This window comes from Tenebrio molitor, chromosome 7 (genome assembly GCF_963966145.1).
Source record: "Tenebrio molitor chromosome 7, icTenMoli1.1, whole genome shotgun sequence".
Taxonomy (NCBI): domain Eukaryota; kingdom Metazoa; phylum Arthropoda; class Insecta; order Coleoptera; family Tenebrionidae; genus Tenebrio; species Tenebrio molitor.
In genome coordinates this window covers 5243077-5258468 of record NC_091052.1, presented here as the reverse complement: position 1 = coordinate 5258468, position 15392 = coordinate 5243077, and the positions used below count along the sequence as shown (strand labels likewise).

General features: G+C 34.0%; 7 protein-coding genes across 8 annotated transcripts; 3 read left to right on the top strand and 4 right to left on the bottom strand.

The window, feature by feature from the left end:
- The first annotated feature begins 475 nt into the window (after positions 1–475).
- On the top strand, positions 476–2169 carry Fdh (alcohol dehydrogenase class-3 Fdh). The gene is made up of 7 exons (XM_069053083.1): positions 476–626; positions 674–917; positions 973–1193; positions 1284–1500; positions 1556–1822; positions 1873–2017; positions 2067–2169. The coding sequence occupies exons 1-7, from the start codon at positions 609–611 to the stop codon at positions 2101–2103; spliced, it is 1149 nt and encodes a 382-aa protein (XP_068909184.1). The 5' UTR covers positions 476–608; the 3' UTR covers positions 2104–2169.
- Positions 1936–5166, bottom strand: LOC138134680 (uncharacterized). The gene is made up of 8 exons (XM_069053080.1): positions 4888–5166; positions 4420–4832; positions 4104–4367; positions 3175–4053; positions 2941–3124; positions 2722–2864; positions 2453–2662; positions 1936–2401 (listed from the first exon to the last, which is right to left on the bottom strand). The coding sequence occupies exons 1-8, from the start codon at positions 4979–4981 to the stop codon at positions 2159–2161; spliced, it is 2430 nt and encodes an 809-aa protein (XP_068909181.1). The 5' UTR covers positions 4982–5166; the 3' UTR covers positions 1936–2158.
- Positions 5167–5317: 151 nt separating this feature from the next.
- Positions 5318–6818, top strand: LOC138134683 (non-homologous end-joining factor 1-like). The gene is made up of 5 exons (XM_069053084.1): positions 5318–5550; positions 5631–5825; positions 5874–6012; positions 6065–6203; positions 6253–6818. Exons 1-5 carry the CDS (start codon positions 5410–5412, stop codon positions 6356–6358), a joined length of 720 nt encoding a protein of 239 aa, XP_068909185.1. The 5' UTR covers positions 5318–5409; the 3' UTR covers positions 6359–6818.
- On the bottom strand, positions 6524–9425 carry niki (nimA-like kinase). The gene is made up of 13 exons (XM_069053081.1): positions 9338–9425; positions 9133–9289; positions 8875–9066; positions 8688–8826; positions 8511–8639; positions 8271–8461; positions 8087–8223; positions 7914–8031; positions 7738–7865; positions 7552–7687; positions 7161–7506; positions 6857–7110; positions 6524–6808 (listed from the first exon to the last, which is right to left on the bottom strand). Exons 1-13 carry the CDS (start codon positions 9390–9392, stop codon positions 6643–6645), a joined length of 2148 nt encoding a protein of 715 aa, XP_068909182.1. The 5' UTR covers positions 9393–9425; the 3' UTR covers positions 6524–6642.
- A 105-nt stretch (positions 9426–9530) lies between these two features.
- Positions 9531–11863, bottom strand: LOC138134415 (ras-related protein Rab-13-like). The gene is made up of 5 exons (XM_069052674.1): positions 11477–11863; positions 11206–11405; positions 11067–11153; positions 10902–11015; positions 9531–10854 (listed from the first exon to the last, which is right to left on the bottom strand). The coding sequence occupies exons 1-5, from the start codon at positions 11598–11600 to the stop codon at positions 10762–10764; spliced, it is 618 nt and encodes a 205-aa protein (XP_068908775.1). The 5' UTR covers positions 11601–11863; the 3' UTR covers positions 9531–10761.
- Positions 11864–12377: 514 nt separating this feature from the next.
- Positions 12378–13882, top strand: spn-F (Protein spindle-F). Of its 2 annotated transcripts, XM_069052673.1 has the most exons (3): positions 12378–12515; positions 12596–13386; positions 13446–13882. In XM_069052673.1, the coding sequence occupies exons 2-3, from the start codon at positions 12666–12668 to the stop codon at positions 13718–13720; spliced, it is 996 nt and encodes a 331-aa protein (XP_068908774.1). In that variant the 5' UTR covers positions 12378–12515; positions 12596–12665; the 3' UTR covers positions 13721–13882. The 2 variants fall into 2 exon arrangements, with proteins under 2 accessions (XP_068908774.1, XP_068908772.1); XM_069052671.1 differs by having other exon boundaries at positions 12430–13386.
- Positions 13761–15392, bottom strand: mRpL32 (mitochondrial ribosomal protein L32). Its single transcript, XM_069052675.1, has 3 exons — positions 15250–15392; positions 14925–15170; positions 13761–14142 (listed from the first exon to the last, which is right to left on the bottom strand). Exons 1-3 carry the CDS (start codon positions 15338–15340, stop codon positions 13880–13882), a joined length of 600 nt encoding a protein of 199 aa, XP_068908776.1. The 5' UTR covers positions 15341–15392; the 3' UTR covers positions 13761–13879.

Genomic DNA, 15392 nt, shown 5'->3' with positions numbered 1-15392 from the left:
ACACTCAAATTTTTAACAAATTTTATCAGTTTTAAAATAAGCGAATTCAAAAAACCATTTTAAAATTTTGCTACCAACTGTCGTAACTGCATTATTGCCAACTTAATATGTATTTTTACTTCTAAATTTATAACTCTACACCAGATTAACTGATTAAAATCGAAGAACTCAAACAGTCACTACACTTTACGCTTTTATTATTACACTTTTGTGTGTAAATGTCATTGCACATTTATTTTCATAACAAATCTTTGATAGTTATTTTTTATTTGCATAATACATAATAAAAAATTATTTTGTTTAGTAAATATATTTGCTGTAATAATATACACGTTTATTTCGTTTTTTATCCGTATAGAATCCACAAACAAAAGTTTTATCCTCTTACGTTTAATTTAAATTTACCGCCAAAGTTCAAGTGCTTCACAAAACAATTGTCTTCTCTCTTTAAATAAGGCAAAGTTATATCTTCCATCCTTCTTTGCTTTATAACCGTGTTTTATAATTTTTTATCAACTAATCAAGGTTAGAGGTTATCCTTCGCCGGCAATTATCGTCATCGTCTCTCAATTTAATTCAACTACAACGTTGAGGAAAAAATCGCCATCATGGCTACAGCAAACAAGGTAATCTATTTTTAATCATTTTTCTGTGTATCTATCTTGTATTTTAGGCTATCACTTGCAAAGCAATAGTTGCTTGGGGCCCCAAAGAAGACCTCAAAATCGAGACAATTGAAGTAGCCCCACCCAAGGCGCATGAAGTTAGAATAAAAATTCTTTTTAGCGCTGTTTGTCATACAGATGCTTACACTCTAGGAGGCCAAGATCCAGAAGGATTGTTCCCAGTGATACTGGGGCATGAAGGGGGTGGCATTGTGGAAAGTGCAGGAGAAGGTGTCACAAATGTACAAGCAGGTATTTTGTGTTGCCAACACATTGTGTACCTTAATGTCATTATTATTATTAAAAGGTGATCATGTCATCCCCTTATACATTCCTCAGTGTGGAGAATGTAAATTTTGCAAGTCACCTAAAACTAATTTGTGTCAAAAAATCAGAGTTACCCAAGGACATGGGGTAATGCCAGATGGTACATCACGATTCACATGCAATGGTAAATCTATATACCATTTTATGGGATGCTCTACATTTAGTGAATATACTGTTGTTGCTGATATTTCTGTTGCCAAGGTAAGTAGTGATAACAGATTGCAATAGTCAAAACCATTGCAAATAGTGCTTTTAAAGATAAATTCCAACCATTTTTTTTTTGTGTTAAAGGTGAATGCTGCAGCACCTCTGGATAAAGTATGCCTCTTGGGATGTGGTGTCCCTACTGGCTATGGTGCAGCTTTGAACACTGCAAAAGTGGAGAAAGGGAGCACTTGTGCTGTGTGGGGTCTAGGAGCTGTAGGTTTGGCAGTTGGTATTGGGTGCAAAGTTGCAGGAGCATCCAGGATCATTGGTGTAGATGTCAATCCAGACAAATTTGAAATTGGTGCTAAGCACACTATTTTTCATATAATAATTACTTATCAAGTTTTAATCTGTAGCAAAAGAATTTGGTTTTAATGAGTTTGTCAATCCTAAAGATTATGAGAAACCAATTCAAGAGGTCTTAATTGAAAAAACTGATGGTGGTCTAGATTACACTTTTGAATGTGTGGGAAATGTACACACAATGAGAGCAGCTTTAGAGTCATGTCATAAAGGGTGGGGGGTGTCTACAATTGTGGGAGTTGCAGGTGCAGGACAAGAAATTAGCACAAGACCTTTTCAATTGGTGACTGGAAGAGTTTGGAAGGGAACTGCTTTTGGAGGTAACATTATAAGATTAATTAGCTTTCAGAAAAAAAAAATCTCTTTTAAGGGTGGAAAAGTCGCGATAGCGTCCCAAAACTGGTTGAAGAATACTGTAAAGATAAGAAAGTCATGTGTTTGGATAAATTTATTACTCACAATTTGAAGATGGACCAGATTAATGAAGCATTCCACCTTATGCACAAAGGGGAAAGGTAAATATTGATAATGTACATAAAGTGGTTCTTATTCATTAAATTTTAGCATTCGCACTGTTGTCTCCATTGCTCAAGCCAATTAATAATAACATGAATTTGTGAAAATATTTGTTATATTTTTTTCAATATCAATAAAAATTAACTCAGTATTTTTTGTGCCAACATTTTACAGATGCGAGATTCATTAATAGAAGATACAAGACAAACAAATTTTTTATCTGTTCTTAAAGACACTAGGGAGGCTTCTGTTAAAACGCTCGCTAAAGACAATCCCTCTTCACTTTTTATTTTACCAGCGGGAATTTCTCTCAACAGACGACACATGTGTCTGGTAATACAAACGTCTTCTTGTAAACTGTGTACATTAGGTTGTAGAGTTTCCTAAAAAATGTCACTCAACGAATTCTGTTTTTTCTTTTTTAGAAAAACTACCTTAATTGTTACGCCGAGATTCTGAAGACAATATTTCAAAGCATTGAGCATACGTGCGACTTCGTCTGTTTTTGTGTCTTGGCTTTTTATCAATTCACACAACAAAATTATTACATCACACAGTAATTCCATGGTTTTTTCTGTACCGCACGAGTACTGCAACGCAGACGAAATGATCACCCACTCTGGAGTTACACACAACGGCAAAATCTATAAATATATTTTACAGAGAATAATGGAATTTCATGTAAATGAAATGTAAATTATACTTTTATCATGTAAGCAACAGTTTCCGCATGATTTTCAAAATTAACTGGAAAGAAATGTGTCAACGCGTTAGATTTCTTACCCCCTTCACTTAACTGCTTTACGTAAAACAACACAAAAATATCTTCTGTATTTACTGTTCTATCTGAAAAAACAATTAATTGCATTTTTTATGATTATGCAAAACAAAAAATATATCTCGTAAGAGTACAGCGTTATACCTGAACAAGAAAATGTGCTGGAAAGGCGACAATACTTCAACACAAAATCTGCAGATCTCTTGACAAGTTCTTGTTTCAATCCATCAAAATTAGTAAAATCACAACGACAATTCTTCATTAAATCAAACAGAAAATGAAACAGATAATCAGTCGATTCTTTTAGATCAATATTTTCTTTCATATCCTGCAATACAATGTACTAATTTTAATTACACTAGTTGGTGTTAAAATTACCATCAAAATTTGTAATCCTTGTTTCAAAAGTTCATAGTTTTGCCCCTCATATGCTTTTAGAAGCATGGGCAGAAGCACATTTAGGATCATGCTTTCGGCAGAATATACATGATTTTTTGTTAGTTCGTTAAACAATTCGGAGTAATTTTTACAGTTATCTTCATTAGGTACATTGATATCAATTTCTCTTTTTAACACTTTCAACCCAATTTCATCTATTGTTATTATTTTAGCGAGATGAGGCCAGATACTCTCCAAATTGTAAGTATAAAACGTATTTTTTAAACACTCGGCAAAAATATATGAAAGTGTTTTTTCAAAATTTTGCAGAACCAATAAGTACAGGTCTTTACAAAATTCTGTTGTATTCTTTTTATCTTTTATTTTGTTGAAAAGCAGGACCAGCTGCAACTGTATATCTTCATTCAAATTGTTGTAAATTCCATCTTGATAGAAATGGCGCACTGTGGCTAAAATTAAATCCTCGGTGTCTAATGTTGAAGCGCATCTAATAACTAGTTTCATAGCACGAGGGTCTTTAATGAGCGTGCTCATACTGAGCAGGCGCGAAACGTCTCCTATAGTGCAAAGATGAGCCCACCTGTCCACACACTTAATACTCTCTTTGCAGTTCAAAACTTGTGTATTAAGTAATGCTGTAAACCACTGCTTTTGGGTGTCATCTGCTTTATTCACCATCATTATCATAGTTGAAACGTCAGCCTTATGTATGAGTTCATTAACACTTAGAGGCTTTTTTGCTATGGTGCCTAACATACTAATTAATTCCTTTGCAAGAGAGTGTTTGTGGAACTTTTCGATAAACATGTAACTCTTTTCAGCAATTTGTATTTGAAGTACTTGATTATTATGCTCAACCTGGTAATAAAAAAATTGTATATCTGAGAAAATTAGATAATGACTCCTACCTCAGCCCAAGAACAAAAAACATCTATTGTAACAGCTGCCACTACAGAACAACATGTTTTTAACAATTTATCTAATAGTCTAGCTAAAAGACCATTTCTTTCATTACACATCAATAATAAATCTAATAAATTGAGCAGAGTATGACCCATGCATTCATAAACTGAGTCAATTTTAGTATTTTGAATTTGTTCCCCATGTAACCCTGTTAGATTTAATAACATTTGAGATGCAACATCTGTTAGTTTATCAGCACCATCAATTTCCTAAAGCTTTTAGTCAATAATTTTATTTAATAGGATAAAAATTAATACCTACCTTTTCTGTTGAAACTGATATTTTTTCTACAATCAACTTCAAACATTCATAAGCATTTTTAAGATGAATTCTTGGTTTACATTTTTTTATACATGGAATCATCTCAACTAAAAATTCTTCAGTAGTCTCCAAGTCAAACCTGTGTAAGGCTCTACAATATTGGTAATTTAAATCAAGACCAATAATTATATTTGCTAGAACACAAGTTGAAAGTTGGGGCATTATATTAATCAAGTGCTCAAATCCTGGTTCATCCAAGGGTTTCTTCAGATCTGTATTAAATATCAAAAACATGCAAATGTCGATCAGTTGAGTGTCAAATATGGTGTTAATCTTATTGTCTTTGATGTAATTTTTTGATGACAGTAATTTCTTCATGTCTGTTATTATGTTCAAAATTGTAACTTCATTGCCTACAATTATTGTGTAATGAAATCTAAATGTTATGTGTTACCTTAGGCTGACTACCTCCTTTATATCTAATTTTTGCAAGAGGGCCTGCCGTTTTTTCTATATTAAGAAATATTCCTTGAATACTTATAAAATCTTCCGTGACATTCATGTTTTCACTTAAATGTTATACAGTTTAAGTAAATGCTATTATATTGTAAAAAAACACCAGCAAGAACATGCATAAAATACAAGCCACAAAACTTCTTTACTTTGAAAGTAGTTCAAATATCCGTTGTTATTTAACTACTCCGACTAGTAGTTTAATTTAATGGAAAGTAATTGAAATTCGATAAAACAATTTAAAATTATCCATTTTGGCTTTGTCGCCAGTTTTAGTTAAATATTTTATTGCATCCGTAAATTTTTATTCTATTTTGCAAACGCAGTATTAAATGATGGTTTTATTATTTATTAGAGAAATTATTCGAATGCGCAAAGACCTACTGAAGATCACAACTGTCAATACTGTCATGGCATAATAGACATAACCTCAAATTACCAAATTCATAAAAAAATAATAACCTCAAAATACGAATAATGTGGAAATCTTTTCAACATAATGACGACCTTTACATGATTAAATTGGTAACAAACCAAAATTTGGATTTTTATGTGACAGATTTGCAAAATATATGGATACAGAACATTTCAAAAGAAACTTTGTTGAGTCAATTTCAGGTAAACCCCCCAACACTTCTTACATTTTTATATACCCACCAGAGAGTTGTTCTGTGATACCTACATTGAATGTATTGTAGGAATTCAATCCGTTATTTGAGATCAAAGTTGATGAAGCAGTGTCTCAAGTTGCTCAGTTGATAAATGATATTTCTAGTCTTGAACATGTTGAAGTAGTTAAAACTGAGGATGAGTTGCAGTTAATTCTGAGATCTTCAAAAGCTGAGTTTAAAATAGAGTTCAATTTTCATTTTCACAAGTCAACATCTGAAGTAGTAAGTATTTTGATTTTATGGTGAGAAAATGTATTAAAGAAAGTACAGTTTTTAAAGGAAGTCACTGTGCCTTTAATTCAAACTGTTAAACATTTGGAGGAGCGCCAAAATATGCTTTACAATCTAGTTCAGAAAAAAGACAGGGAGTTGGAAGAATATAAGCTAGAGAAAGGCCTAATTTCTCGAGGTACAGTAAACACAGGTTTTTGTTTGATGTGTACTATATTTTTTTAATCTAGATGATTTAATAACTGAAAAATTTGATGAATCTCAGGCTGGAAATGTGGATAATAAGTCAATGATGAATGTGTTTGGACAATCAATATTTTGGGATAATTTTGTCAAACGATATGGGAACATAGAAACCAAAATTGAAGAGTCAGTAAATTAATTTGTTCAAAACAATAAATAATTTCTAACATTTTAGTGTGAAAATGGATCCCTGGAACCACATAAAACGAAAAAGAAAGGTCTATTCTGCTAAAACCAGCTTGAAAAAGGGTAAAGGTATCAAGTATAATGAAAACAAGTAGCAAGATAATTTATTACTTTTTAAAATCTGTATATGGTGTTTTAAATTTAGCACTTTAATGATTAAACAATTATAACGATTTTTTGATTTTACAATAACATTTTAGCTACACCACTTTTGTCAATGATTTTTATATTTAGAGTAGATGCGATTGTTTTATTTATACATATAATGTGGTGTTACATCATGTTGGGTAAATTTGTTAAAGTTGTGGGTGCAACTGTTGTACCGTCCACTCCTGACATCTACATAATTGATTACATAAGAAACAGACAAAAATAATTATCAATCACTCACAGAATCTCTGTTATGTACGTCATTATCTGTATATTGCTGAATAGGTGGAGGAACAGTTGTATTTGTTAACAGAAATAAATGATTGGATTTTACTTTTATGTCTACCACATAAATAATATTTCCCGCTTGAATGTTACCTTTGGACGAATAAAACCTGCAAAATGCGTTGCGTTTTTGTCAACCTTTACTTCAAGAAACTCACGCTAGTATTGACTGCGGAATTTTTACGCACTCTGGAACGGATTCTTTCACGCTCTCGTCCGAACCGAAATCCGTAATCGCAACAGTATCGTCATGGACGTTTCTCGTCAGAGGCAACACCGAATTACTGTTTTTCATATTTTTGTGCGTGTTAGTTACGCTATTACTCTTGAATGTTTTAGAAGACGCTCCCCAAAACCACAACACATTTTTGTTATCGACAGCCACGGTGAAATTTAACCCGCACGCGATCATCTGAAGCATGAATTTTTCATTGCACGTTTTGCAGAAATTAAACAACAAACCGTAATTTTATTTCTTAATTTAATAACTTGTGGATTGGTGTAATTAGTGAAATTTCCTTTTCCAAACTGACCTTCCTGGTTTCTCCCCAACGCGATTATCGTACCGCTTTCAGTCAGCATCATCGTATGATTTGATCCAACCGAGACGAATTTTATTCTCTCTTTGAACAAAACGGGAGTGAATAATGTTACTTTATCTTGCTCCGGGACTCCGAGTTTGCGATAATTATTACAACCGCTGACCAACACTTGTCCGTTCACTGTCAACAAAACACTCTCGTTCTCGCCACAAAAAATGTTTTTTATTTTTGTCAGGTTTAACAGTTTGATGGCTAAAGGTGTACACCTGTACATATAATTTTAATTGTGATATAACAGTCACATTTCTTACCTGTATTGCGTGTGTCCTTGTCCCAGTTGACCGTTTTTCGACGAACCCCAAGTGAATACTTTTCCATTAGATGATAAAGCAACCGCGTGCTCGTCGCCGCAGCATATTTGAGAAATCGTTTCATGCCTTAGCGCATCTAGAGTGGTGTTGTTATATTAATAAAAAATTTGCAATTCACATTTCAACCTATTATCTTAGGATTTGGGAGGGAATCCCAATTTCCGTGACCCAAGCAACCCTGTTGTCCATCGCCACAACTAAATAAAACACCCTCTTCGCTGAGAAATATACTAAACCCCTTTCCAGCCGCACAACTACAAATATAAACTTATTGTAATCTCCTCTGATGTTTTGTAAAGTACTTTTTAATTGTCTCCCCTTGTAAAAGTGTGACACACGAAGCATACGCTCTACTGCGGGATCCATCAGTCAAAGCCAGTTGCCCAAATTTATTTTCACCCCAAGTATAAACAATATGATCTATAAAAGTGGCGTTTATCTCTTCAAAATATTTGCGCGAGTGATACCTATTTACCTGATGTGATCACAATTTGATGACTGGAACCTACTGAGAAATCTACGATTATTTTGTGAGGCAGTTCTTGCGGAACTATTTTCTGATCCTCTCCAAAATCGTAAATTTTGTATAAAATCGATCGCTCTCGTGGTATTCTCAAATTCGAATTATTTATCTACTCTCTCGAATTCTATTAACTCACCTGAGATTCGTAGAACTGATGGACGCAGCCAAATCGATACTTTCAGCCTGAAGTTTTTTAACAATTTTTGGGATTGATGTGTCGTGAATGTATTTAGCGGACGGTCTTAAAGCTGGCTTTTTTTGAAGAATGGAGTGTACCAGTTGTGACAAATCGTCCGAATACATTTTAGGAATGTCACTATACTCGCACTAAAATAAAAACTTTCGTTTGTCCACCCGTTATGTACAGCAGACTTACGGAGGTGATTTTCTGCACTAGTACAGGTAGAGTCATCGCTTCAAAAGGTTTTTTCAAACATGTTAGCTCATATAAAATGCAACCCATTGCCCAAATATCTGACTTCTCGTTGTAGTCGTAACCCTCGCACTGTAAAAGTTGTTATTTTAAACAAAAAGACGAATGATTACATATTACCATTTCTGGGCTCAAATAGTAGGGAGTACCGACAACAGTTTTGGCTTGCGATCTCGTGTTTAACATTTTTGATATACCAAAGTCTCCAGCTTGTACGACACCGTTCATGTTCAAAAATATATTCGCAGATTTCAAATCTCTAAAATTAAAATCCCAACGTTCCAACCAACGAGAAATTATGACTCACCTGTGCAGTATCTTATTTGCGTGCATGTAGCTAATGGCTGCGCTTATTTGTGAAATAATATTCAACATACTCTTTTCCGTAAACGTTTCGTTTTTATTTTTCTTGGCATTTATCAACTGAGCCAGATTGCCGCCATCTGCATATTCCATTATGATCAGTAATGATCCTTCCCTTTGGAAACTTCCCAGATATCTGTAATAGTGGAGCGTTCAATTTTGGTGGAGGCGCCGGTTATTATCAATTATCTTGCTTGCCTACCTAATAATATTGGAATGATTTAATGTTGACAGAATTTCTACCTCGTTCAGGGCGGCTTTCTTTTCCGTGTTGTCCATGTCCATGAGAAAAACCTCTTTCATAACCACTTGTTTCCCGTCATTTATACGTCGATACAAAATCGCTGTTCCGAATGCTCCTAACAAAACGAAATCGTAGACGATTTGACAAAACTGATAGATTATACCTTGTCCAACTGTCTTGAGCTTTTCATAATCTTCGTAAAACTTGTTGCTGTTCATTTTTCCGTGATTGGAGTGTTACGAATCGGTAATTTATGTGTACAATAATACGAACCATGGAAACATAATTATAGGTTTTCGATGAGTCTCACGAATAATTAATGAGAGAAACGGGTAGAGAGTTGGAATGAGACGACGTTTTACTTTTTACATATATTCTCATACATTAACTTGCTCTTGCTATACATTCATTTGTATCACAATATTTTTAAAATGCTAATTGCGCAATTCAATATGGTCCCAGCAAGCAATATCAAACAAATCTCATAAATTCGATGTGCCTAACTCATAATGCACCGATAGAATTTTGTGAATATTGTATAGATTTGTATTTAAAGCACTTTGGAGTTCAACTATAAGAAACACGCCTCGTACTTAAAACATGTCCAGCGGTATGCACGTCGAGGATTAGAAGCTACTAATTACAATTTTACCGTGATTACTCCTACACATGCAGGTCACAGTCTAATTTCCACATGAATTCAATAGCCACTAACTTCGCAGCTATGCATATCACCGTGTAAATTGTATAACCATTATATAATAACAACTAATTAGATTTTAGCTTTGCTATAAACGTTAAGCAATATCAGTCTTACTAAAGAAGAAACATTTATTTGAGTATCTTCATTCGTTTTACATTTAGTAAAGTAATACGTAAAAAGTCAAGCTGAAAGACTTACATTTAACCTACTGATAATTTTCTCGAGAGTATTTTCATCTAGTCTTATGTAAAACGTTCGAATATACCCAGTGATACATCTGCGTGTGATATTTTGTGCGTTCTCACTAGTACAAACCGTTTAGTATATCGTAACAATGCTTTTATCAAGATTGTTTTTTTTTGGTGGAGACGTAACCGAACTGAAAAACGGGTTATTGCTATGTAATGGGTACAGGAAATAAATACGTACTGTAAACTGCTAACGATGCTGACGATCTTGGTAAAATTTAAGGAAGAAATAAATTGCGCATACGGAGAGGATTTTACTACCCATACTGATGCTATCAAATAAATATTTTATCATTATGAGGAATTCTGCTCTCTTGGAGAGAACATTTTCACTTTGTTTGCCAATTTTAACATTCAACACTTAAAACCTACCTATGATACAACCGGTGGAAAGGAACCGACACGCCTCTACAGTTTTCCCTACAGTTATAATTTCTACAATACTTACAAATGTCCACGATAAGCGATACCAATTTTAACATATAATTATATTTTATACATTTTTAACATTTTTGAGCGTGTATGTGTTTACGTATAGGTACATCTTGTTAAAGCTTTGCTTACAGTTTACACCACATACTTATTTGATAGCTCAATAAAAAAACTATTGACAATAATATGATTGCAGTCTTTAATTTAACATGCCGAACATGCACGAATTTGAAGCTCTGTTTTGGGTTTCAGAAGATCTGGTTTTTCTTCTTTGATTGGTTCATGCAGGGCATATCCCTGAAAAACGACGTTAACTCGCGTGACCACGCTAAGAGATGACTCACTTTTTGTTCCCGTTTCTCACGAATTTTTCTCGCTAAAGTCATGAAAGAGGCTTCAATGTTGACGTTGTCCTTGCAGGACACCTCAAAGTGGGTCAGATCAAAATGTTCCGCAATCTGTGAGCATTGATTGATTTTAATCGTTCGCTGTTGACCCTACATATTTACCTTATGTCCACTGTCTGAGTCAACAATTCTGTCTGCCGACTCACATTTGTTCCCAGCCAAAACTGTGATTACGTGTGGGGATGCGTTCTGCAATTTCAATAACGTTATCGGCGGAAATTTAAAATGCATAGAACAAGACCTCCTCTATGTTCTGAAGCCAATATGTAATATGATTGAACGATTCTAAGTTAGTGACGTCATATAAAAGTAAAATTCCCATTGCTCCTCTATAATAGGCTGTCGTCAGAGTCCGAAATCTTTCCTGACCGGCTGTGTCCCAGATTTGCAATTTAATCGGGACCCCGTCAAGATTAACAATTTTTTGCTTAAAATCTATCCCTGAAATATTTGTAATTTATTATTTACAATGTTCCGTATTGTGCGAAAATAATAACTGATTTAAATCTCACCTATTGTAGATATGTAAGTATCGTAATATCTTTCATCACAGAAACGATGCACTATGCATGTTTTACCAACATTAGAATCACCTAAAACTAAGATTTTATATGTAGCCGCGAAATCTAGCGCCATTTTTTATTATCGATTTCATATTGTTGTATCTACACCTGATGCGCAACAATTGATTTTTAATCAAAGTGAACGCAAGCGCACATCTAGACTTCTACATCTGTACGGTTTAATCAATCTAGATTGCCTACCCCAACACTTTAAATTTGGGGATTCTACACAATCGGTGCGTGCCAACAATAATCACAAAATCTGCAATTTTTAATTTTTTCTTGTGGTACTCGTGCAATAGCACAATACTTGCAACATTTTTATTTGGCTCGATAATATAATGTTAATGTATCTGTTATGTTTTTACGCACGCATTACAATGCCCAAAGATAGACGTTAGACGATAATGTGTTTGACTTTCATAACTGGCTGACATCATTTTGAAATATGTACATAATTAATAATTATGATTAAAATATATTGTGCTGAAAAATTATGGTGAAGTTGAGTTTTTTTTTCCTGGGAGATGATTCAAAAGCAGCTACAATTAGCAGATTTATATTTTTGAATTCAAATATTCAACCTAATTTTACGGTATTTTATACCAATCAAAAATAGAAGCGTTTTAAATACCTACCTACTTAATTTTATCTGTAGATTAAATAAAGTACGATTAATTTCTGTATCACCAATTGTTACTAATACAATACCAGGAATCTATGCTATCCTTAATGATAATAATTAATATTTTTTAGACAGAAATAAGTAATCAGTCTAACAGAATTCCACTTATTCGTTAATTCTGGTCGAATAGAATTGTATTTCTTTAAATAGCTGTAAACTTTAAATTTAGCGGTACTTCTCACGTGACAATTTCAACCAATGACATGATAACTGTCAAGCGCAGTGACGTTATCTCCACAACACAACAGATCGTTTCGGTTTAATTGTTGTGTTTTCATTTTTTGTAAATTGTGGTGTTGGAAGGTACAGAACACGTGCAACGGGATTTCCCCGATTTTCAAAATTATTTCAAAAGAAATAATTATTGTGTGATTTATTTCCAGGGGAAATCTGCGATAATTACAGTCATTTTGTTGTGAAATTTGGTTATGTTATTCTGAACATTTTGTAAATATGGAAGAACCCGTTGGGGCGCAATACGCCGTCCAGGTAGCTTTACAGACGTTGAAAGACCGCTGCAGGAACCTTCAGCAAATGGTACGACAACTTGAAGAGGAGAATCAACATTTAAAAGGACAACTCTGTAAGAATGAGCAAAACAGTGTTTCACTATCAGAATTTGATAATCTGAAAGCACAAGTAGTGGAATTGACTGAAAATAAACAGCAGTTATTAAATAAAATTAAGCTGGTCACAAATGAAAACCAAGAACTGTGGACTAGGTTAAGTAGGTTGCATCATGTTAACCATAATTTGGGTAACCAGCTTAGCAAAATTAATGACTCATTAGTGCAATACACAGCAAAAAGTAAAGAGACTCACACACCATTGATTAGGTCAAAGACATTCACACAGGATGAGCCTCACACAAGAGTGCTTCAGAAAAACATTGAAGAAAATGGAAAAATTGTTGCAGAGTTGGAGGAAATTTCACTGAAAATAATTAACAGTTTTGCTCAAGAAAAGAGTGAGTTAGAATCATTGTACTCTGATATTCGTGATTGGGGTGACAATGTCATATCAGAATCTTGTGGATTTTATTATGAAGACTATGATAACAATATTGTGGAAAACTTCAATTCCATCTTAGAAGAATTGAAGACCACAAAGGAGACTGTAGTTAATCAAAAAGTTGCTCTTAAATTAGTCCTAGATAAATTGCACAACTTACAAGGTAAATTTCTTGCATCTTAAAGTTATATATTTTTTTTTGTCAATGGTATTTGTTTTTAGAGATTAAAAGGAAAAAGATCTGTGATAGTAAATTATCCAAGAAAAATGAAATGGTAGATAAAAGCACATCCACAATTACACATGAAAATACAGAATCTTCCCAAAAATCCATACCTGATCAAATTCTTCCAGAATCAAGTGTTCAGTACTTGCCAGAAGGAACAGAGATGATTTGTCCTATATGTAGCAAGAACTTTAGTGACAGTATAAATTTTGATGTATTTGAGGAACATGTAGAGAAACATTTTACTGGGGAAGCATTTGAAATATTGTGATAGGAATCATACTTTAGGTTTTAAGTGATAAATCATGAAATTATTTTTGTAGTATTATATTCATTATTTTCAAATTAAGAAGTACATTTAGATTTGTCCATGAACTGTAATAAGTATTTGAACAGACTGTTGACTTATTAATTAAACAAATGTTAAAAACTAGCCCAAATCTGATGGTTTTACGTCACTAGTAGTTGCTGGTTGTTGTGTCGTTGGTTGCAGAAGATTTTTGCTAAACCATGGCGGTCTTGGCTTCTGCATTTCAACAATACGTTTTCCTTCCCAAAATTCATCAGGTTTACCATCTTTCTCGCCCTGGTACAGTACAACCACTTCTTTTTCCACAGGAGAGAGTTGTAGCTCATTTTGAATTGTTTCTTGCATTTCTTTGGTTTCATCAATTACTTTTTTATAACATGTTGCTATAAACAAAATCAAAATTGTTTGTAAATCTTTTAGTTTTACTAACCTAGGCCTATACAACACTTGAACGGACCTCAAATAATGAATTGAGTTTCTAGAATGTTGTGTATATTATTTACTCTTATTTTGTACATAATTTAAAACGTGAAAGCGTTTCTTTCATTTGTTCTAATTGAAATACATATAAAAAATAACTGGATTGTGTTCTAAATAAATAACGTTCACGGTCTATTCATTTCTTTTAAGTACTATAATGGGTGTTTTTTTCAATTTTGCGTTGAAGAGCGGATTACAAGTCTATCAGCTGTTTAAATCTAATATCACTTTTTGCGTGTTTTTAATAATTATGCAATTTGAAAAATCAGTAACACCAGTGGATGGTCAGCTGTTTAAATCTAACCTTACTTTTTGCGTCGTTTGTGTTTTTAATTTGCAATTTGAAAAATCTGTGTTTTTAGGACGAGTGGTTCATTCACAATCGACTATTCATCGCCAAAAAAATACTTTACTGACCCCTTGTAGTTATGCAACTCCCGTGACAGGAAGTCAATCTTGGCTGCATAACCTATTATCTAACCTAACTTTTTCTGAAAATGTATTTTTTATTCAGAAAAATTAAGGAAAAGAGGATTAAAAATTGTCTAAACTATTAATTTTAAATAATATAACAACCATTAAACTCGATTTGGCCACTTATTATCCTGATGACAATTTTATTTATGGCAATACTTCAAATAGAAGTCTTGCAATTTTGTAAATTATCTCTCAATTGAAAACTTACGACATAAAACTCCCGCTAAGTGGTCGTCCCCACAGACGTTGCACGTTCTGATATTCGACGCGGGTTTGAGAATTTTGAGAACGTACTTTGGGTCGCCAAACTTCCGTTTGAGCCTTCGTTCAATGGTACGTCTCGCGGTCGGTACGCCCCAGAGGAAACCATCACCGACGATATCTTTGAGGGAGAAAGCGGGTTTCGGTGTCGAGACAGCCCCCTCAAGTTGAACCCCGGCCAAGCAGACCCCATCTGTCAAAAAGTGAGGTTAGGTTGAGTAGAAGTGCGTGCAATACAGCACGACGGTGGTGTTATGTAACGCGCGAATTACCTGGAGGAAATCTTCTGCCCAAGACGGAGGCGATGGCCAATTCGAGGCGTTGTATTGCGACATTAATACGGATTAAAAGTGAACCGGCCATGGTCTAAGAACAACGTTTTCCGATCAGCTGTAGTGGGACAAACTGGCCGACG